The sequence below is a fragment of the Canis lupus genome, chromosome 17 (assembly GCF_003254725.2).
Source record: "Canis lupus dingo isolate Sandy chromosome 17, ASM325472v2, whole genome shotgun sequence".
In the NCBI taxonomy this organism is placed as follows: Eukaryota; Metazoa; Chordata; class Mammalia; order Carnivora; family Canidae; genus Canis; species Canis lupus.
Window position 1 is genome coordinate 846,514 of NC_064259.1, and position 22,617 is coordinate 869,130.

The 22,617-nt window shown below is 63.1% G+C and overlaps 1 protein-coding gene and 1 long non-coding RNA gene across 3 annotated transcripts in view; one reads left to right on the forward strand and one right to left on the reverse strand.

Annotated features, from left to right (window-relative positions):
- The window catches only part of PXDN (peroxidasin), a 73,404-nt gene that overhangs the window by 13,436 nt on the left and 37,351 nt on the right, over positions 1 to 22,617 (reverse strand). For both annotated transcript variants that reach the window (XM_049095404.1, XM_025454796.3), the window contains 13 exons: positions 20,074 to 20,145; positions 19,674 to 19,745; positions 18,687 to 18,856; positions 17,675 to 17,792; positions 15,179 to 15,348; positions 12,871 to 13,143; positions 11,337 to 11,453; positions 10,265 to 10,423; positions 9,258 to 9,370; positions 8,199 to 8,355; positions 4,406 to 4,514; positions 3,744 to 3,901; positions 302 to 1,805 (listed from right to left, as the gene is read on the reverse strand). In XM_049095404.1, coding sequence (XP_048951361.1) covers positions 302 to 1,805; positions 3,744 to 3,901; positions 4,406 to 4,514; positions 8,199 to 8,355; positions 9,258 to 9,370; positions 10,265 to 10,423; positions 11,337 to 11,453; positions 12,871 to 13,143; positions 15,179 to 15,348; positions 17,675 to 17,792; positions 18,687 to 18,856; positions 19,674 to 19,745; positions 20,074 to 20,145 — 3,192 coding nt within the window. The remainder of the gene's footprint in view (positions 1 to 301; positions 1,806 to 3,743; positions 3,902 to 4,405; positions 4,515 to 8,198; positions 8,356 to 9,257; positions 9,371 to 10,264; positions 10,424 to 11,336; positions 11,454 to 12,870; positions 13,144 to 15,178; positions 15,349 to 17,674; positions 17,793 to 18,686; positions 18,857 to 19,673; positions 19,746 to 20,073; positions 20,146 to 22,617) is intronic.
- Positions 1,679 to 3,713, forward strand: LOC118351107 (uncharacterized). The gene is made up of 3 exons (XR_004805937.2): positions 1,679 to 2,625; positions 2,768 to 2,818; positions 2,922 to 3,713. It is a non-coding gene; the product is annotated as an uncharacterized LOC118351107 (long non-coding RNA).

Below are 22,617 nucleotides of genomic sequence, written 5' to 3' on the forward strand. Positions count from 1 at the left end.
CCCCCGCAGCTCACCCCCAGAGATCCCCACCTACATCCCCCAACCCTTCTCCCCCCGCAGGACCCGCAGGCATTCAGGGGAGGCCACAGGAGCGTGCCCCCACAGCCAGGCTCCCCCAGGTGGGGCCCTTGTGCTCCCTGCAGCCAGTCCCCTCCCCCTGCACCAGCTAGCCCACCGCCCAACCCACCCCCCCTCTGCAGTCTCTATGCTCGGGGTCCAGGGTCCCTTCCACTGCCCGCGGGGCTGCTCCCAGGCGCGGCCTTTACCGACCAAAGACGCCCCGCGGTCCCCGTGGACTCACCGTCTCAGCTTCTCCCGGATCTCAGGGTTCTTGATCTCGTTCTTCAGGTCCTCGAAGGTGTGGGCAGCCGACAGGTTGCAGTAGACCCGGTACTCGTGGTAGGGCGGGATGCCGTGGTCGCGGCCCCGCTGGATGTTGATGGCGGCCAGGTCCAGGGCCACCGTGTGCGCCATGGAGAAGAGCCGCTCGGTGAGCTCCGTGTTCAGCAGCTGGGTGGGCACGCGCATCTTGCCCGCCACGCCGAACAGGCCCCTGAGCAGCGGGTCGATGCCGCCCTCGTTCACGATGCGGAAGGGGGAGAAGAAGGCTTTGTGCAGGGGGACGTGTCCCTGCGCGATGGGCTCGAAGTCCTCGTCCAGCCGGTAGAGCACGGGGTTGATGAGCGTGTGGCCAAACCTGAAGGCGGCCGTGGCAAAGGCGTTGAAGATGCCGGCGTTGACGCCCGGGTCGTAGCCGCGGTACTCGCCCAGCACCTTCATGCCCACCTCGCCCAGCACCTTGGGCAGCCAGTGCTGGTAGGTGATGTGCTGCATCTGCGCACCCACGATCTTCCTGGCCTCGTGGTACACGGTGTCGCCGTCCCAGTGCGGGTTCAGGCCGAGCAGCTCGGTGGCCACGCGGTTGTGCTCCCGGAACCAGAGCGTGTGCATGCTGGTGAGGCCGAGCTGCTCGTTGGCGCGGTGGTCCCCGGCCAGGAAGCAGGGGATGGGGCTCTCGTGCTCGTCCCGCATGCACTCCGTGGGCGGCCCGGTGGCGAAGGGCAGCAGTGGCTTCCCTGAGCGCTGCACGATGCCCTGCCGCAGCAGCCCGCGGTGGCTGGCCAGGTCCCGGATGGCGCGCGCCTCGTGCTCCGTGCTCCCGTACACGTTGGAGGCGTCGATGTAGGAGGTGAGTTGGTTAATCTGCTCCCGCGGGTACACGGAGTTCATGAGCAGGGACGTCATGCCGCTGCCGCACACGGGGCTGGAGCGCACGAAGAACATGCAGCGCGCCCCGTTCCTGACGCGGGGGTCGTTGGGGGGCACGGCGACCGAGAAGCACGGGGGGTCGCTGCTGCACACGGAGCTGCAGTGCTGCCCGTCGGAGAAGCGGGCCTGGCTCAGGGCCACCACCGTGGAGTCCAGGTCGTGGTCCAGAAACTGGCCCCACTGCATCAGCATGTGGGTGAACTGCTCGTCGGGCGTGACGGTCTCCGTGCCGATGAGCGAGGTGGACACGAGCCGGGGCATGGGGAGCGCGTGCCCGTGGTACAGCCGGCCGGGGTTGACGCCCCGCGGCGTGTTGAAGCCGTTCTCGTACACGGCTTTCAGCAGGCGCTCGAAGGCGGTCAGCGAGGCGCCCCACATGGGGTGCTGCAGGTTGTTGCAGGTGCCGTCGTGGGTGCGGTACTTCTGGTGGAAGCACATGTCCGAGCAGTTGTTCACGCGCCGGTGCGCGGTACAGCCCGACAGGTTGGCGATGAGGCTCAGGTACTGGGGCGACACCAAGTCGTTGTAGTGGTAGCCTGCGGCAGAGGGGAGTGCCTTACTCCCCGGGGCGGTGGCGCGACACGCGGCCCCAGCCCCCAGTCCTCCCCAGACCTGCCCGCTGGGAGGGGACAGCCCGGGTTCCACTCGGCAGGGAGGACCCGACATGCACCGGGGCCTGCTCTGGGGGCTGCCTGCAGACCCCCGCACCCGGGCAGGGGCGCGTGTGTGCACACGCACCCTCGGCCCACCCTGCCGGGAGCCCCTCACCACGACCTCTCTCCGCAGTGTCTGCTCAGAGCCGATCGACACGGACTTTGGTGTAATGGAACCGGGCCAGTCCCGACCTGTGGGGGCGGCTTCTGAATGACCCCCCACGGGGCGGGAGGCAGGAGGAGTCGCCATCAGAAGCGGGCGCCGGCGGGCTGCGGGAGGCCCGGGACACCAGCTGTGCGCCCCCAGGCGCTCAGGCTCAGGCACCCCCGGACGCTGCGTCAGCAGGCAGCTCCCCGACACGGGCTCAGACACTGGGGCATGGGTGCCAGCAGCCCCGGCGGTTGGGGGTAGCGGACAGGCCCCGAGGGAGGTCCCCTCCTGCACCGCGCCCAGGGGCCCCGGCTGTCTAGGCTGTACACGCAGGCCGCCCCATGTCGCAGACGTGTGACAGCCGGGGCTGCAAGCAGCTGACGACGCTGCGCCCCGCGCCTCTGACAAAACCGGGCAGCGGGTCACCGCGGAGCACGAACCAGTCCCGATGATGGCCGCGCACCAGGAATCCCGCCAACCGCCCCGACCGCCTCCGACCACATCGGCCCGTACTGCACGCTAGAAATGGGCACTGTCCCTGGACACACACAGGTAGCCACCCGCGAAGACACTAGACGTGAGGACGGGTAGTGCCCGAGAGCCCGGGACACAGGGATCCCGGGGGGCTGTCGGCGGGCGGCTCCGATGGTCTCTCTCTTCTGCTGGGATCATGACACCGGCTTTGTGGAAGCAGGACCAGAGACCCAGGGAGCTGCATCACAGTGCACGCCTGGAGCTTCCGGAGGTGAGACAGCTCCTCCCCCCCCCCTCCTCTGGGTCACTGAGCGTCACCTCTGGACTTACAGCCCCCAGGGCAGAGACCCTATCACCTGACTCCCCACATTCAGGCAGCAAGTGATGTCACCTCCACCTTCCAGCCACATCTGGAGGCGCTCCACACACCAGGCACCTCACTGCCAGCAGGTTCCTCTCTCCTGGGACACCCCACGGACACCTGCCACACCGGGCCCCGTGGGACACCCACGGACACCTGCCACATCAGGCCCCCCGGGACACCCATGGACACGTCACACCGTCACCCCTTGGACACCCATAGACACCTGCCACACCGGCCCCCCCAGGACACCCCATGGACACCTGCACACCGGGCTCCCTGGGACACCCCATGGACACCCCACAGACACTTGCCATGCCAGGCCCCCCCGGGACACCCCACGGACACTTGCCATGCCAGGCTCCCTGGGACACCCCATGGTCACCTGCCGCCCCGGTCCCCCTGGGACACCCCACGGACACCTGCCATTGCACATTTGTATCCAGGAACGCTCAATTCTTAAGGACGTTTCCACCCTGATGGCAAGATGGGCCCACTGACAAGTCAGGAGACCCCGGAGCTCCGCGCACACGCTCACGAGAGCTTTAAACGGCCGCTCGCTACCGAAGGAGAAGGGAGGCTCCGACAGGGTGGAAACCCCGGCCGCTAGCACCTGTGCCGGCAGCAGGTCCACGCGGCACCAGGGCGGCCCGACGCCCCTGTCCAGGTTTCCCGCACCACAGCCGAGTGGCCAGGTCCCAGGGGCCCGACCCTGCCCGGGAGGCGGTGGCTGCAAGACCCAGCATGGCCCACACCTGGGCAGGCATGTCCTCACTCAGCAGGGCATGGGGGAGCGGCTGGCGCTCGGGGGTGGGGGGGGTAGGGGGGGACTGACTTGTTCCGTTCAGGTCGACCATGAGGCCGTGCTGCACGTGCTCCTGAATCAGCTGCAGCGTCCGCTCAAATATCTCTCCCGCGCGCGCCTGCTCCACGGTGTAGGGGTCTCTCGGGTAGCGGAACAAGGCCAGCAGGTCGTTGGGGGTTCGGGGGCGGCTGCCAGGGGTCAGGAGCACACGGGGAAGACAGAAGAAACGTTTGAGGACAGAAATCAGTCTCATCCAAAAATATAATTATTGCCACTAAGTATTTCTGTAGCTACTTTTCTAGAGACGTGATGTTGCGTACCTTACTCATCCCAAGTGGAAGGCATCAAACACAACAAAACCAAAGACACTAAAAACAAACAATTAAGTCAATAGAGAAAACACAGGTCATCTGTTCCAGTTACGATGCAGAATAAAATGCTTAGGAGCTGCCAACGAGCTACGCTACGGCCTGAGGGCCTGCTCTCGGGACGAGACCTCCTAGAACGTGTGCTCTGTGGCTCCTACTCAGGGCGCGGCTCTGGGATCTGACCCCCACGACACCTGATGCCGACGCCGATTACGTCGATGCTCAAACTACAAGGTTTTCCCTCAGACGCAACAGGTCCCGGCTCTGCGCCCCCCCAGAGGCCGAGCGAGCGGAGGTGTGCACGCGCCTCCGCCCCCGCCGTACCTGTCAAACAGGTGTGTGCGGGTCGAGTTGATGGCTCTGTCCACGGTCGCAATCGCTTCCACAATTGAGGTGGCCACGAACGGGTCGCCGTTTCGACTGACGTCGGGAACTGGAAAACAGGAAGCCGTTCGTTACAAAAAACTGCCCCCGCGTGCCTCCCGTGGTAGCCTCTGCACGTGCTGTCATTTACACGTGAGGCACGCGGTCCCCGCGTCCTGTCTCGCACAGCGAAGCTGCAGTCACCCCAGGGGCCAGTTCCCAGCAGGACACACATCACAGACCTTAGTCCTGACATCACGCGATGCCCCTAAGACGACGGGAAAGGGGACACTGAAAGGGACAGGGCAGTTGTCCCGGCAGAGCGGGGCTGCAGGTGCTCTGGGCAGCACGGCCGGTGGCCTGCGACCCTCGAGCTCGGTCCTTCCCGCCGAAGGCCAAACCCTCCCCGACACGGATTCCTGACATGGATCCCCGTCACCACCCCGGGTGGACCACCACCCACACACGCGGGAGCACACGTGCACACGGCTTAGCCTGCGACCCTCTGAAGCTGTGCCAGGTTTTCTTCTTTTAAAAGATTTTTTTTTTAAATTTTTTTTTTTATTATTTATTTATGATAGTCACAGAGAGAGAGAGGCAGAGACACAGGCAGAGGGAGAAGCAGGCTCCATGCACCGGGAGCCCGACATGGGATTCGATCCCGGGTCTCCAGGATCGCGCCCCGGGCCAAAGGCAGGCGCCAAACCGCTGCGCCACCCAGGGATCCCATCTTTTAAAAGATTTTAATTAAAAAATAAATAAATAAAAAATAAAAAAATAAAAGATTTTAATTGGGCAGCCCCAGTGGCTCAGCGGTTTAGCGCCGCCTACAGCTCAGGGCGTGATCCTGGAGACCCAGGATCGAGTCCCACGTCAGGCTCCCTGCATGGAGTCTGCTTCTCCCTCTGCCTGTGTCTCTGCCTCTCTCTCTCTCCTCTCTGTGTATTCTCATGAATAAATAAATAAAATCTTAAAAAAAAAGATTTTAATTTATTTATTTGAGAGAGAGCACGAGTGGGCGGAGAGGGAGAAGCAGGCCCCCCACTGAGCAGGGAGCCCCACGCGGGACTCGATCCCAGGACCCCAAGAGCGTGACCTGAGCTGACGGCAGGCGCCCCACCACTGTGCCCCCGGGGTGCCCCTGTTCCTCACTTCCTACTCCCGTCTTTCCTGTCCCTGAATACCACAGCTTCCGAACAAAATACCCCCACCTGGCCAATCGGCCGCGGCCGGTGCCCACGGCACCAGGGACGCACTCGGCCAGCGGCTGCACGGCCCTCCCTCGGCTCGCCGCCTTTCCACGGAATTTGGCGCCACTGAAAAGACCTAGAGCAATGCTTCTCACTTGGCCTGGGGATATGCTTCCTCCCCCCGGGATACACTGCGTTCCCCCCTCCCCCAGGATACACTGCCTCCCCCCCCTCCGCCAGGATACACTTCTTCCAGACTGGGATACACTGCCTCCCACCTGGGATATCCTTCCTCCCGTGTGGGATATCCTTCCTCCCACCTGGGAAATCCCTCCTCCCACCTGGGATACATATACTTCCTCCGCCTGGGGTGTCCCTCCTGCCGACTCCTCACACCTCCGAGCCATCCTTTGCAGGGTCAGGCTCATTCTCTGTCCTCGTCTGACCCACAGGTCCCCAGACCTGACTGGTCCCCACTCTGGCGTCCCGACACCCACTCTTCCTTGGTCCACTTAGGGGGGTGTGGCCACTTCCTCGTCCCGCCAGAGCCGTCGGGGCCCAGCTGCCAGCCGCCTACCTGCCCAAGGCTGCCCCTGGGCGATCCCGTCGGTGCCATGGTCACCCGCCAGCCCTGACCTGTGGACACAGAAGTCGACACCCCCTCCCTGCCGGGTCTGCCCTGCTCTGTCAGCCAGGTTGGCAGCCACGGCGGCGGCCCGTGGGATCTGCGGCCAGTCACTGGGCTCGCTGCCTCCTCGCACCCGTCCCTACGGCCGGTGCCACTGCTGAGCAAAGCAGACCACCCACGGACTTCCCATGTACATGGAATAAGAACCAAAGGACAGCGTGGCCAGCAAGGCCCCAGACCGGCCGGCCTCCCCGGGGCCACCCCGGGCCTCCTGGTTTTCGACGCATCCAACCTCAGGCTCCGCAGTGGCCGCTGCACGTGGCTCGGCTTCTCAGAATTTGCTGGGGTGGGTGGTCCTCTCCGGGGGCCTCCCCCCAACCCCACGCTCCCGGCTGGAACCTACTGGTGGCTCTGCTGCTCCTCGTCCCTGCGCCACCAGCATCTCCACGCTGAGCGGGAAGGGGCTGCCTAACGCGACCCTCGGGTGCACCCCGACACTGGGCACCCTGCACAGAGCCCGGTGCAGCCGCCCCTGCGCACTCTGCAAACCCGACCCTCTCACCGCTGCCGGTGAGCCGCTCCAGCGTCTGAACCATTCACCCGCCCGCGCACCACGTGGCCCAACAGCATTTCCTCATGTAGAAACTCCCACTTGGTTTGTCTCCAACGGAGCCAAATTTACTAAGGTGTGCAACCTAATATTTTTATGCCAAGTGGTAGACAAATGAATCAGATGATTTTACACATTTTTGTGACTGATATTTCATTATTACAAACAACTTGGATGTGTTTTTCTCTAAATGATAATCACAAAAATAATTTGAAAATATATACCTACCTACCTATCTATCTTTACAAAAAATACAGGAAATTCACCCAAATGTCAATGGTGGTTATTTCTTGGAAGCAGGATCATGGATAGGAGATTATTTTTAAATCTCATATGTAAGTAATTTGTATCAAAGTAATATTTTTTTGGTATCAAAAATTGTAACTGAAAAAACTAATATCACAGAACTCATCAATCTAATTTTACATCCATTTCACACACCATATACAATGAAAAAATGGTATTTTTCCCTTTAAAACCCCCCTAAACCAGGCTCCCAGCTATTCCTCTATGGCTCCCATTTGGTAAGCACCCACGGGCTTCAGGCACCGGCGGGTGCTGGGCACACAAGCCCACCAGACCCCGTCCCACCTGCGGGCGCTTGAGTGGGAAAGGCAGCCACACACACGGCCCAAGTGAAGGATGTGGACGCTCAGGCCGGGCCGCCCAGGATGGCACAGGGGAAGCTGGACGGGATGGGATGGGTGTGAGATGTGAGTCTGGGTCAAATCTGAGACTGTGGGCTTCACCCCGGAGCCACGGCCCACAAGGAGGTATTTGGGACACATCATGGGACCCGCAGTTTGAGGAAGGTGGTGGCCGTGTGTGGACGGAACGGGGGAACGGGGCCGGCAAGGGGCAGACGCAGCGGCTGAATCGGGTCCAGGGCAGGGGACGGCCCCCGATGGAGGACACTGGTCCTGGGAAGACACATGGCCCCATCCAGAACGAGAGCGAGCACAGCAAAGCGGCACCGGCTCTTAAAGCAATGGCCACATCGGCTCGGCACGCCAGACGGTGACCCGACCACACGCTGTCCCATCTGAATGGGTCTGGGTGACAGCCGTGCCAACCACCGAATCCCCAACCAAGGAGGGCCCACAGAGCCTTCAGTCTCAGGGCGGCAGCGAGAGGGGGCGGCTGCCCGAGGGCGTGATGCCGGCCAGGCAGCAACCCTCTCGGGGCCCTGGCGACCCCCTGCCCCCTGCAACCAGGGACACGCCGCCTTCCGAGAATCCGACAGCGGGTATGGACGTGCCCTGGGCCACGTGCTCCCCTGCTGCCTGAGCCCACGCTGCGAGCGTCCCCGCCGGCCCGCGAACTCACCGCTCACGCTGAGCACCATGCTGACAGACGCCTGGCCGATAGTGTTCCTCGCCACGCACTCGTAACGGCCTGCATCCGCGGTCCCGACGTCGTGGATCGTCAGGAACCCCTCGGGGCTAATGTGAAATTTCCCACTTTCCGTCACCTGAACCCCATCCTGGAGTGAAGCAGAACAGAAAATCCAGAAAATCCAGGAATTAGGCAGGAAGCAGGAGCTGTTCTACTTGGGGGCGGAGGGACCACCGTGAGCACCGCACAGGTGCGCGGGGCCCAGACACTCCGCTCGAATCTGTGCAAAACTGCAGAGAAGGGGGGATTCACTCCAGTTTACTGAAACTCGTCTTCAACTCTTGCAAAAGATCCAAAAAGATGAAGACAGAGAGGGAGGTCCTTGGATTCTGCAGGACCAGCGGTGGGGGCCCAGAAAAGGAAACCCCCTGGGGGACCTGCATGATGGCGGGAGAAGGCACAGAGCGTGGGCACCCGGTATTGCAGCAGGGCCCTGGCCAAGGTCTCCCGGGACACAGGACACCCGAGCCACAGGGGCGGAGGGCAGGCGATGTGCCCGGCTGAGGATGGGCAGGAGCACAGCCACGGGGCCAGCGGGGCGGCCACGCAGGGTCCCGGCATAGGGCAGCTGAGAGCTGGCGGGTGGGGGGTAAGCGGCCCCCAGGATGCAGGTCTCTGGGGAGGGCCCCCTGCCGTGGGCCCCCTGCCCTCCACGGACACACACCCCAGTGACACCCTAGATACTAATGGCCAAAAACTGCAACGCAATTTAGTCTTGGGCTTCACAGGAGCAACGCAGAGAACTACGATAACCATAGAAAACCTTCTCTACTGACGATGGGGCCATGGATCTAACCGGAGGGTTTGCTTTGCTTTTGTCACTGAGAGAACGAGAAAAGGAGAGCGTTCCGGTCCATTTCCTTCCCGTTTTGCTACTAAGGGTCGCACAGCATCGGGGCTACAGTGCGTGGTTTTCTCCACGGGGACCCTGCATGGGAGCGGCAAGCTGGGGGCTGCTCCCACCCCGCGCCGCGGCCTGCGCCCCGGTACCTTGTTCCAGGTGATGGCGGGCTCGGGCTCGCCCTGGGAGCTGCAGGGCAGCTGCACGTTGCTGCCCACGTCCACCGTCATGTCACTGGGAATGCTGGCAAACACCGGTGTGACTGCAAGGCAAGGAGGGCCAGCTGACCGGGGGGAGGACCTGGATCCTCGTCACTTGAGCCACAAAGCTTCAGAAGGGCATGGCCCCTCGTCCTCAGCCAGGGCAGGCCCAGGGCACTCCTGGCCAGCACGAGGTCCCCCCCGCTGCTTTCAGCTGTGTCAACACGGAGAAAGGGGGCAGAGGGGACGGGCCCTGGGGAGAGGCTGGCGTGAGGCCGGGAGATGCACACTTAGGAGAAAAGCTGGTCTCACCTGGGGGTCGAGGGGCCTGGCCTTTCAGAGACCCCCCACATTCCCACACAACAGGCACCCCCAGCCCTGCCCAGCAGGGAGCAAGAAGGGCGGGCCGAGCACCCAGAGCCAGTGCAGCAGCCTAGGGAACAGGACACCCAGCCAGGCCCCAGCCATCAGGGGAGGACCCTCCCCAAGCACCGGGGGAGGCCCTGCGAACCTCAGCTCTCCCTGCCTCAGGTGCCCCGTGTGGAGATGACCGTCGGGGGCTCCCAGAAATGACACAGGGAAGATGGGGTTGAAGGCTCATAGGACAGCCGGGCAAGATGGGATCTCTGGGACATGGTCAGGGTCTGTCCACAGGCCAGCGGCCGCCAGACCCGGCACCCGGCACCGAGCGTCCCAGAGAGGACCGCAGAGCCATCCCGCCTGACAGGGAATCAGTTGGCCCCGGGGAACACGGACGAGTCGGCCTTGTCAGAGCTCAGCACGAGCGTGGTCACGGGCTGAGGTGGAGGGATTCCATGCAGGACGCGCACCCGGGGCCCAGGTGCTAGGGACAGGTGTTCAGAGGAGAGCGGCGCTGGTCACGGGCAGGGAGGTGGCGCCGGCGGCAGGGGGCCTGCCCTTCCCCGCAGCGGGTCTACACGCCCGGAAGCACGTACCCCTGGGCTGCACGGTCAGGTGGGCCACGGCCCTCTGGGAGCCGATGATGTTGACGGCCTGGCACTCGTACTGGCCCTGGTCGTGCAGCGCGACGCCGGAGATCCTGAGCGTTCCCGACGAGAGGACGAGGTGCCTCCTGTCCACGGACAGCTGGCTCCCTGAAAGGCACGGGGCACCGGTGCGATGGGGCGCGGGCGGCACCCGGGAAAGCCAGTGGAGCAGAACGATCTTGGAGCGAGCAGAGCGACAGGACCGACCGGTGCCAACCGAGCCACATTCCAGCACAAGTGGTGTGTGGCCGGCTCGGGACAGGGCGCCCCCGCCTCCGACGAACTCCCCAGAAGCAGGGAAGAGATGAAACGTGGGGAGGGGGTACAGGGAGCTCAGGGGCGTCGGCCCAAGGACAACTCGCTGGGGAGGGGTCGGGGGCCACAGGTTCCTAACACCCGCAACACCCGGGGAAGGTGCAGGCACCTGCCCCTGGACGAGCCCCTCCTGCCCGGGCACAGGGTGGTGGGACCTCAGGTGCTTGCTCCTCCGGCACGAAGGCAGGGAGCTGCCCTCCGGGGCAAGGCTGGGCTTCGCGGCAGGTCCTCGAGGTCAACCCCGGACCAAGCCCTGAGGCCACCTCCACACCCCCCCCACCTCCCAGCCAGGCCACTGGTGCCCGGGGCACGTCTGCGTAGTCATCAAGTCATTGGCTAGCAGTCCCGCAGCTGAAGTGGGGGGGGCGCCAAGGAATCAGGGGGATCGGCCATCTAACCTCGGATGGAGAGACGGCATCACAGCCCCAGAGAACGAAGCAACAGCGAGCTTCTAGAAACCCATGCTTTGACGGTTTCCGGAAAGTTCTACGCTACCTGCTATTAGATTTCATCAAGATGCTCCTTAAGTGATTCGAGGTATGACAGGGACTCTGGAGCAGAGCGCAGCAGAAGGCGGGACAGTGTGCTTGTGCAGCGCGGTAGCCGTGGCCCCACACCCGGGTCCCCGGGGCCGGGGCAGGGGAAGGGCAGATGGACCTGCCTCCCGTGTGTGCAGCGCGTCCCCCGGGCGACGGCCAGCGCTCACCTCCTTTGGTCCAGGCGATGACCGGCTGCGGGTAGCCCTTGGCCTCACACTGGAAATCCACCGTCTGGCCCTCGATGACCGCTCTGTCCTCAGGGGTCACGGTGAACTGGGGGAGAGCTTCGCAAGGAAACACAGAAACATCTCAGAGACGGTTTGGGGTAGAAATGCGGTAAGGCAGCGTCCCTGTCTGTGCTCCCTGTAGAGGCCAGGGCACCAAGACAGGCCACCAGCCACGCTGCAGGCGGAGGGTCTGCGAGCAGGGGGACAAGATAGGGAAGGGCATGAAAACATCAAGAGCATCATCCTGTCGGGGTCTCTGCTAACCAGGCAGCTGCGGGCCACCCGGCACAAGGGCACAGGAGGCACAGAGCATGCAGAGGGTGCAGAGGGCACAGAGGGCGCAGGGGGCACAGAGGGCAGAGGGGTCACAGAGCGTGCAGAGGGTGTAGAGGGCGCAGAGGGCATAGAGGGCACAGAGGGCATAGAGGGCGCAGAGGGTGCAGAGGGCACAGAGGGCGCAGAGGGTGCATAGGGCATAGAGGGTGCAGAGGGTGCAGAGGGTGTGGGGGGCATAGAAGGTGCAGAGGGTGTAGAGGGCACAGTGGACGCAGGAGGCACAGAGGTTGTAGAGCGTACAGAGGGCGCAGAGGATGCAGAGGGCATAGAGGGTGCAGAGGGCACAGAGAGTGCAGAGGGTGCAGGGGGCACAAAGGTTGTAGAGCATGCAGAGGGCACAGAGGGCGCAGAGGGTGCAGAGGGCATAGAGGGTGCAGAGGGTGTATAGGGCACAGAGGGTGCAGAGGGTGCGGGGGGCACAGAAGTAGAGCGTGCAGAGGGTGCAGAGGGCACAGTGGGCACAGAGGGCACCCCAGCCGCCCCAGGCAGGGAGGGGAACCCAAGGCAGGTGGCTTAGAGTCACAAAGCACAGCTGCAGGGGACCGGAGGGGCCCGTTAACTGCCGGCTGACGCCGCACGGCCCAGGTGCACACAGAGTCCACCCATACAGATGTACTGACTGGGTGACAGGAGTGCGTGTCACGTGTGCAGAGAGAGGCCGCAGGGGGGACTCCGGGCAGAGTGCTCACGAGGCGGCGTCCCTGCAGGCAGACCGGGCCGGCGGAGGCACAAGGACGGAAGCGCCGGTTTCCCTGCGTTTTGCCCTATATTGTCGTGGAGCCTCCACGCAAACGCCCCACTTGGCAATTTCTAAACTACTAAACCCACTAATGGGGCGGTTGGGACATTCGGAGATTCACGGCTGAGGCCTCACAGTGACAGGCTCTCTCAGCGTCCTGCGTCCACAGCTGTCCTCGGGGAGCTGTGAGATGAAGGCCAGACTCCCCGACCTCACGCACCCGAGGGTCAGCTAAGGGTGCGGACGCCAGGCCCCGAGACGCAAGTCCATCCACTCAGAAGAGACCTTCCCCCCCCAACGCAGGGGAGACGTCAGCCGTGGGAAGGGTGCAGGGAAATGAAGCCGTGGGGCGGGGGCGGCGGGGACGGCACGTGGGCGGGGAAGGGCGCCCTGACCCACCCTGGACGATGATCAGAGCCGTGGCGTGGATGCTCTCCACACTGTTGGAGGCGAAGCACGTGTACTCGCCGCTGTCGTCCTGCAGGACGTTCTGTATGAAAAGGCCGCCCGAGGGGGTGATGCTCACGCGAGGGTCCTCGGGCAGGGGCGTGCGGTCCCCTTTGGTCCAGGTGATCCGCGGCGGAGGGTGGCCCGTGGCGCTGCACTCCAGGGTGACACTCTCCCCGACCAGCACCTCCGTGTTCTGTGGCTGGATTACAAAAGCGGGTCGAGCTGTCACAACGAAACACAAGTTCTGGGTTAATTTCCTCCAGGTTAGCAGCCGCGTTTTGCTTGGGTTTTTCCATCTTCTTTCCATCTATTGCCCTTCAAAGGAGTAAAGCAAACACAGTTTAATCAGCACGCTCTCTCCGTCGTCTTTCTCGTTTAAAAAAACAATGTGCGGGCAGTGAGGACGCGCGTGCCTGGGTCCGGACGGTCAGCGCCTGAAAGGCGGCCAGGCCACGTCCTCTTGCAGCGTGGACTGAGCCCCCAGAGGCGGCCCCGCCTTCTTTATCCTAAGGACCTCGGTCAGTCCAGCCAAACCTCACTAGAGGTCCTTACTTGCAGAAGTCACCGTGTTTAAACTGTATTTAGAACCTAGGAAAATGATCCATCTGCCCCACGAAAACAAAAATGCAAATTTAAGCTGCGCTATCTGAATCCAGAAGAGAAATCCACGCCCGGAGCAGTGTGTTTTGTGAGAGATTCTGTGCACAACAGAACTCATGGGCCGGTGGCACCAAGTGCACGGCTACGGGACGCTCATGGCACACGGGCACGCACCCCCGGGCCCGACGGCACTCCCAGGACTGTACGAGCCCGGGGAGCAATGTACGGACCCACATAGGGTGGGGTTTTGCTTGTTTTTTTTTTTTGCGTTCCTGTGATGTTTTTATTCAGGCCAGAACACGCTTCTCCCCGATTCCAGAATCCAAAAATGCTCCAAAAATAAAACCCTTTTTCATAACTTATTTGTAAACCTGGGCGTATCCGGCACGGGGTGTTTATGGTGTGTGCGTATGTCACGTCCTGCCAACGTCCACGCGGATCGCGGCAGGCGCCCACCACAGGGTGGAACCCGGGACCCCGCACAGCACGGGCCAGCGAAACAGGTTCCGCACCCAGGGACCCCGCTGGAATTCCCCAAGTTTCAGAATTCCAAACGGTATCAGGCCCGAGAGGTCCAGAGGAAGGGACATGGACCTATAATAGCAAAGGACGTGGGGACAGCCTCAGGTGTTCCTGCTAAAGAGCCGGGACCACCGGATGGGTGACGTGTCCAACTCTGGAAGGGGAAGAGCGAGAGAAGCCGACACGAGGAGCGGTCAGGCAGGCAGGTGCCCGGGGACGCTGGCGGTCACTGGGGCGCGGGGATGCAGGAGGAAGCCGGTGGGTGGGGACAGAAGCAGGAAGACACACTTGCGCGTCGGTCACGTGGGTCAACGTTCACGCTCCATCCCCACGTGCCTAAGGAGCAGCAGGTGACGGAAACGCAGAAACGACCCTAACGTTAGCAATTCCGGAGGAGCGCAGGCTGCAGATGAGGCCACCGCGCAGACGCGAGCCCCAAAGTCAAATGCACGGGGCGGCCACGTGCTCCCGCCACCGCCATGCGCCAAGCGCTTCAGGCACACACGCAGAGGCAAGGCCGGCCTGCACGACCGTCACACGCAGGCCGGGTGGGCCGCCCCGAGCCGCCCCCAGTGACACAGCTAAAGCCGCAGGGGGTGGGAGACCCAAGCCCTCAGGCTTGCTTGGCCCTGCGTGGCGCTAAGGAAGCGGTGCTGGTGGAGGGGCAGACGCGCAGGGAGAGGGCGATTCGGGAGCGGGAAAGACGCTGCGGCCCCAAGTCGGTGTCCCACCCGCGGAAGCAGCCGACCTCGGCCTGCTGTGCAGACACGGGTGACTTGGGCTCCGGAAACCTAAGAACGCGTGCAAGGTGCCCGGGGACTTCCCCTGGCCGGTGGACGGTAATTATTGCAAAGCTTGGAACGGGCTGGATCAACTTGCAAATAAATCTAAGGCGACCGCTGGCGGCAGCGAACGCAAACGGGCCCCCTCTAAGGAAAAGTCAGTCTGAGGGTTTTCACACAGCAGAGCAAAGGTCAAGGGTCACCTAGGGCCACACCTGCAGAGCGCGGGCCGAGGGCGCGTGGCGGCCTGGCACACGTGCATCCCCCCGGCGTCCCTCCCGCGTCCCTACCCGGCCAGGCGCAGGGGGACGGCGGTTCTGGAGGAGCCCTCGCGCGCCGTCCTCTGCACGTACCTGGAGACCCAAAGTACCTGAGGGTGACTTCCTGTGTTTTCACCTGCCCGGCCACGTTCTTGGCCATGCACTGGTAGATGCCCTGGTCGGTCTCCTGCGTGTTTTGGATCATCAAAGTCCCGTCGTCCAGCAAGTTGAGGCGGGAATCCGTCTTCATGCTCAACTCGTTACTACAAAGGCACAAGTCAGGAGGCTCGGGGTCGTAAGGCACGAGGACACGCCTGACCCCGCGGGAGGGCACCCACACCCGGCCTTGCCAGGAACCAGTCTTGCCTCCGGGCTCCGGCCGGCTCAGCATCTCTAGGAAGGGTGCTGACCCGCTGCGTCTCTAATTCGTCCGTTTATTACTCACATGTGCAATCTGTGAGATTTTTAAGTTTTAAAGCAGTTCTCTTCCCAAAGGGGATAAAGGAACATAGTGGGGAAAATTCAAAGGAGACATTTTCCTTGGTTTCTGGCAAGTTCATTCAAAATAATGAGGCAGGCCCAGAGGGGAGGCAGATCTAGAGGGGAGTCTGACTTGCAGGGGAGGCCGACCCAGCAGGTTAACCTAACTCTCAGGGGAGGCTGACCCTCAGGGGAGGCTGACCCTCAGGGGAGGCCGACCCAGCAGGTGAGGCTGACACTCAGGTGAGGCTGACCCAGCAGGTGAGGCCAACCCAGCAGATGAAGCTGACCCAGCAGGTGAGGCTGACCCAGCAGGTGAGGCTGACCCAGCAGGTGAGGCTGACCCTCAGGGGAGGCCAACCCAGCAGGTGAGGCCAACCCAGCAGGTGAAGCCGACCCAACAGGTGAAGCTGACCCAGCAGGTGAGGCTGACCCTCAGGGGAGGCCAACCAGGAGGTAGCTGATGGGGAAGGAGAGCTGGCACCAGACCTGAGGCCCGGGGCTTTCGGGCTTTCACTGCGCCACGTTTGGCCGTGACATTTTAATTCCCGGTATTAACGTGTTTATTTATGAAAGCAAATGTGAAGGACTCAGCCGAATCTAAGCTTTTCTGCCTTTTAAATACATGCTTATTCCTCCTGTGTTAACACTGGGTATTAAATCTGGATAACCCCAGAGTCACCCGGAATGCATTATCTGAAAGCTGGGACAGCTTGTGTCACGACCCCACAGCGCTGAGCCGGGTCATGGGGACAAACCGAGGCAGGAACGCGTCTTCCCTCCTGCCCAGACGGCGCCCGATGCCAAGCACCCTGCTGGGCGAACGCTGCTGGGCTGGGTGCCCCATGCTGGGAGGGACGAGGGCTCGGGGGGCATCTGGGCTCCTGGCTCCTGTCCTCCTTGCCGTCATCATGACCAAACTCGGCCCTGAGCTCAGAGGGGAGGCCCGAGACCACAGAGCGGCGGGTGCCCGTGCTGTCCCCGTGAGAACGTGCACAAGAGCGAGGACAAGGGGCTTTCACGCCGTTTCTTTCCAAGGAGTTGGTTCTCCCCATACACCTCCAAGTGTCCTCGTCCACACGGGGCTTCGGGGGGACTGACTCCGGAGCACCCTGCTCCCACCCCTCTGACCCCCCCACACCCAAAATGCTTGTGGATGGGCGGGGAGAGCCCTGCGCAAAGGAGACGCGCAGGAGCTAAGGACGCCGTGTTTGCCCGACGGGCGTCCCTGGACGCTGTTCCCCCGGGAGGACCCTCCTCACCCAGGGGCCGCTCCCAGCGTCCCAGCGGCGAGCCCCAGTGACCAGCCCCGCCTGGTTCCCGCAACAGATGCAGGCGGGCGAGGAGCCCAGACTCCCTCCCAGTCCTCACCCCCAGCGGGGGGGCAGCACGCACCCCTTAGGGTCCAGAAGATGCAGAACATGCTCTCCCTTGGACCTCTCCCTCCACAGCAGAGAAAGAACTGTGGAGGGGGTTCACGGGTGTGGGGGGATCTGAAGGGGTCAGAGGGGTCTGCAGGTGGGGGGGGCCACAGGTGTTGGGGGGTCCGTAAGTGTTGGAGGGGTGTCCGCAGGTGTCAGGGGGGGTGCACAGGTGTCGGAGGGTCCTTGGTGTCAGAGGGGTCCACAGGTGTTAGGGGGGTGCACAGGTGTTGGAGGGGTCTGCAGATGTCGGAGGGGTGCCTGCAAGTGTTGGGGGGGGTGTACAGGTGTTGGAGGGTCCACAGGTGTCGGGAGAGTCATAGGTGTCAAGGGGATCACAGGTATCAGGGGTCTGCAAATGTCGGGGGGTGCACAGGTATCAGGGGTCCGGAGGTGTGTACATGTGTCGGGGTGTCCAGAGGTGTGGGGGGTGTACAGGTGTTGGCAAGGTGTGCAGGTGTTGGGGGGGTCTGCACGTGAGGGAGTTGTGTACAGGTGTTGGGGAGGTGCACAGGTGTCGGGGGGTTCTTAGATGTCAGACGGGTCCACAGGTGTCAGGAGAGTCACAGGTGTCGAGGGGTCACAGGCGTCAGGGGTCCGCAGGTGTCGGGAGTGTGTGCATGGTGGAGCCAGCGGGCACCCGGGTGGACGGCGAGCATCCGTGGCAGCCCGCCCCGTGCCCACTTACTTGTTTCGCAGCCAGATGATCTCGGGCTTGGGGTTGCCTTCTGCTCTGCACGTGAAGAACACGGTGTTCCCCGAGGTGACGTCCGCGTCCTGGGGCTCTGATGTGATGCGAGGCCTTTCTGCACCGAGGAGGAAACGCAGACCTGAGTCTTAAACCGACCCGGCAAAGCACAGAGGCACCCAAACCAAACCCCTCCCGTTCAAGAGAACATCCCAAGCAGACATAAACTCCACCCCAAACGTTCCCACGAGGACGCACGGGCTTCTCCGCGGACACAGACCTCTGCCGCTGGGAGCCTGGGTGGCGACAAGCACTGGGCCAGGCCCCGCCGTCCGCCCACCCTCAAGAGGGCGAGGCCCCTGTGCACACCGCACCTACACCGTTAGTCGTCTCCACGGAACCCAAGAGCGGAAAACAATGCTTTTCAGCGACGGCCACCCCGAGGGCCGCAAGCTGTTGGGTCCTCGGGGGGGGGTCCCCTCCCACGGCCCCGCGGCCACACCAGGTGCCTCCTCCAGTCAGGCTTCCAGCGCCCGTGACTCCATCTCTAACGCTAATAACCGACGCTTTAGAGAAACTCCACTGGCGGCCCCCACAGTGCTGCCGCCAGGACGCCGAGCAGGACCCTGGGCGCGGTCAGCAAGCGTCTGTCCGGCCGTCGGACTCGGCCCCTTTGCTGCGAGTGATTCCCCGCATTCCCTGTGGGCACGGGCGGCGGGCACCAAGCCCCACCAGCCCCGCCCCACGCCACCAGAGCCCTGCCCAGCGGCGGCCACAGGCACGGGGGCCTGGACGGGCGGGAGGCGTAGCGTGTCGTCCACTTGGCTAATTTTGCGGGGAAGCCTGGCGACAAAGGCCCAGGAACCCGAGAGCTGCTCGACGAGGAGCGTCCTTGTCCGGTCCCCCCGAGGCGGGGTCAGGGGCCAGCGACCCCGAGGACAGGAAGGGCCGCGTACGTGCCGCGCCCTGCGGTGGCCACACTGGTCCAGGGGACGCGGCGGCGCTCACTCACCACAGTCCAGCTCTTCGGGGGTGATGGTGGCCACCGAGCGCCCCTGGATGCGGCGCGGATATTCACAGGTGGCTGCTGCCTGCGCATTCCCCGACTTGGCGTAGGTTTTGAGCAGATCCGCCAGCCACAGGATCTCACAGTCGCAGTGAAGTGCGTTGGAGTCCAGTCGCCTGACAGACGGAAGACGGTGAGGCGCGGGCACCGGCAGGTGGGACCCCGCACGCCCGCCGCGCAGGACAGAAGGCCGCGTCCGGGCGGGACGGCGCCGTGAGTCTGCAGGCGGCGGTGGAGGGGGCCGGGCGACCCCACCTGCCGCCGCAGCCCGGCCTCTCCGGCCCGTCTCCGCGGCCCCCGCGCCCCCATCACGGGAGCGCTCCCCCGAGCGACCTTCCCACCGTGCAGCTTAGTCTGGCCGCTGACGGCGTTAACCCGAAGGCCCCCGAGCAGCGACGGAAGCCGCTGACTTCACCCGAGTTTGCCTGGGACCTGGGCTTCCCAGCCCCACTCTCCCGTCCCTGGCACACGGGACGATCGCCAGCCCGGGCCGAGGAGCAGCCCACGGGCAGGCGGCGGGTACCTGCTGCCACCGGCCCTGACGGCATCTACCCTATAAGAACAAAGTCCTCGCAATAAGAGAAGCAAGATGTGTAGAGGCCTCGGGAAATCCGAGCCCGGTTTGCTTAATGTCTCGCTGCGTTAAGCTGAACACCGGGGACAGCAGAGTCCTCTCTGCATGTCACTCCCAGCCCAGAGAGACGCGACGTGGGATTAGAAATTAATTGGAAGAACTTAGACTTTGGGAAAAGTCCCGGTCGCCTCTAACAGGGTCGACGCAGGTCAGCGGGGCTCCCGGCGTGTGCGTGGACGGCTCGGAGCCCCTGCCCCCACCCGCCCCCCGGGGAGTGACCCGCACCCGCAGCCCGGCCGGGGACCTGGGGACCCGGGGCCACACGGCGGCGATCGGGGCTGCGCCGAGCACACACTCACAGTCTTTTCATGGATTCCAAGTGATCGAATGTTCCCGGAACCAAATGTGTGATTCGGTTGTTATGTAAGAATCTGTCGAAAGAGACAATACGACAAACCGAGTTTATAAACCGCGTCTCACGTGCGTAGAAGAGACCATCAACAGTCAGATAAACCAGCTGTTAGCAGGCAGCTCGGCGGCTGCACGGTTGATCTCAGTGAATCTGAGACCGTCACTTAGGAAAGAACTTGGGCTTCTTTTCTATTTTATCCCTATTCCCAAAGCGGCGGCGGTCAGCCCCGCCTCTGGACCGTGAGACACGGAGCGGAGACCGCGCACCGCGCGACGTCGGGTGTCTGGACTGACAGCGGCCTCCTCTCGCCCGCACAACCTGAGGGGGCGGCGGGAAACCCAACTTACAGCCTCTCCAGCTTCGGCAAGTGTTGGAACGACTCTGGGTCGAGAGTTTCTATCTGATTAAAGTGCAGGTACCTAGAAGAGCGTACAAGGAAAAAGGGAGAGAAAACAAAGAACCAGGTTTTAAACACTTTCACTCTGCACAGGTCTAGATGTTTTGCTCAAAAAAATGCTTCCTAAGTCATTCCAAATGCGTACGTCTGGAACTCTCTAGATGCCCTACATTTGGGGGAAACCAGTGAAATCACCAAACACCAAGATTAAAAATACAACGGGCGAGTGGTGGACGGGGCGTCGCGATGCTGACCCAGTCCCTGCACGCCCTGCATGCCCAGGCCTCGCCGCGTGTCCCTGCCTCCGTGTGGTGCCCAGGAGGGGCCAAGTCCACACAACCCTCCTGACGGCACGGACGTGAGAACGTGAACCTCCGTTCTAATCTTCCGACCTCTCCGCGACCTCAGGGGAGGCTGGACTCCCACTGGGACCTGAGGCTGTGCAGACAGTTAAACAGCGAGGACCACGAGTCTCCTCAAATGTGCGCCCGTTCCACGGAACGTCCCGCATCCACTCTTCTTCTGCTGTCTCCTTGCTTTTCCACAATTTGCACATTTTTTTGGTACAACTAATTTCTTCTCATTTTCCTGAATACTAACTGCTCCTCTCACTTTGAAAAAATTGGCGTTTCTTTCCCCTAAAGCAAAACGCCGGCTGCAGACTTGGCCATGTGTGGCGGCCGGGTGCTCTGCAGCAGGCCCCCCACCCACGGAGAGGACACGCCACTGTCCGCCGGGAGGTGCCCCCAGGCCCTGCAGGGCCACGAGGACAGGACACCCACAGATCCCGAGGTCCTCAGACCCAGACGCCAGAAGGTGGTCTCGAGACGCAGCCCGAGGCCTTTAGAGACCTTCCCTGATGGTGGCAGCACCGTGACCAAGGTCACCACGTTCCGTTGTCCTTCCCTGCCCCCTGCTCCCCTTCCGCCCCCCGGCCCAGCTCCCCAGGAGGGCGCCACAGTGACCCCATGTCGGGGAGGTCGCACAGCTCAGGTCAGAGCCCCCCACGGTCAGGACCCCCGACCCGACCCTCCCTTCCCCTCCCCTCCCCTCCGGGGCGGGAAGCCTGCAAGTAGGGCGACCGGGGAACAGCAGGAATGTCCAATGGGGAGCTGCACAGGGGTGGTTGGGGAGACCCCGTTAGTGGGCAGGTGAGCCTGGGGAGGTGCCCGGGGAGGAGGGAGGGTGGCCGACGACCTGCCTGTCCTCATCCTCATCCGCTGCCCGGACTCAAGTGGAGCCCGCCGCCAGGCCCAGAGACCTCGCAGCCCCCGGCCACCTGGGTGCCCCACGCCCTCCCAGGCCCCAAGGAGGCCCCGGGCCCCAGCTCCAATCCGCACCCTATGCTGGTGTCACGTGTGCTCCTCGCGGCCTGCCTCTGGACGGGGAGGAGGGGCCCCCGGGCAGGGGGAACCCCGCAGGGGCCACCCCCCACCACAGTGCCGTGCACAACCCCAGAAACAGCCTCATCTCCACACGCGGCGCCCTCCCTGCAGGCGGGGGCCGGTCCTAAGTGTCTCTGTGTCCCGTCGGACCCTCGCGACATCCACAGAAGGGGAGCCACGTCTCGTGCAGGGACCCCCTAACTAAGCACCCAACCCGGGGTTCCAAAGACATCCTGACCAGATCTGCCGTCCCCGGGACGGTCGCTCAGAAGTAGTGCTTCCCCCAGACTCGGCCTCCTTCCTTAAAAATGAGTTGACTCTCCTCCCGTCGGGGGGGGGGGCGGTAGGGGGCACCACCTGCTTCTAGGGTTTTCGGCATGTGCAAATGGGACCTGGCTTCCCAGGTGTCGGCGATGGCGACCTCACGGCCCCCGCCCCCAGAGGAACGTGTCCGATGCGGGCACTCAGTCCTCAAGAGCTCTCGTCTGCCTGGATGTCTTCCAGACACTTCCCTGGGTTCCTGCACGCCCTGTGCTCTGCGCCTCCTCTCTGGGGCGAAGATCACACGAATCCGACACACCGCTTGCTGCGCCCCACACACCACGAGGTGGGCAGCGTGGGTCACACCCGAGTAAACACACTCTTGATGCAGGAGCCTCGGGTAAGCCCCTCAGCACCCGGTTTCGGGGTGAGCCCCCACCCCAGCTCTGCCGCTGGGCGTCCGGAGAGGCCCCCGCGCCCGCCCACCCGCCCGCGGGGAGACGCGCAGACCCACGGACAGCTGCCGCCCAAGGCCACAGGGCCGCGTCACAGCCACAAGCCCTGTCGGGCCTGTGACGACAGCCGAGCGGCCGGCCCGACTCCCCAGAACCATTTCAGCTCAGTGGGAAGTAACGGGCCCAACCGAGCAGGACAAACCCCTTCTACCGGGAATCCTACTTAAAAAGGAACACGCAGGCTGCGCAGCAACACTGGACCCCGTAGGCGGCCAGAGAAACAGCACCCAACGCGTGCTAAGTAGGAACACGTGGGAGAAAGTGCCTTTTTTTTCTCCAGAATAAGGACATAAAGGCAGACAGTCAACTGGAACGCGTGCAGAGTCACAGACA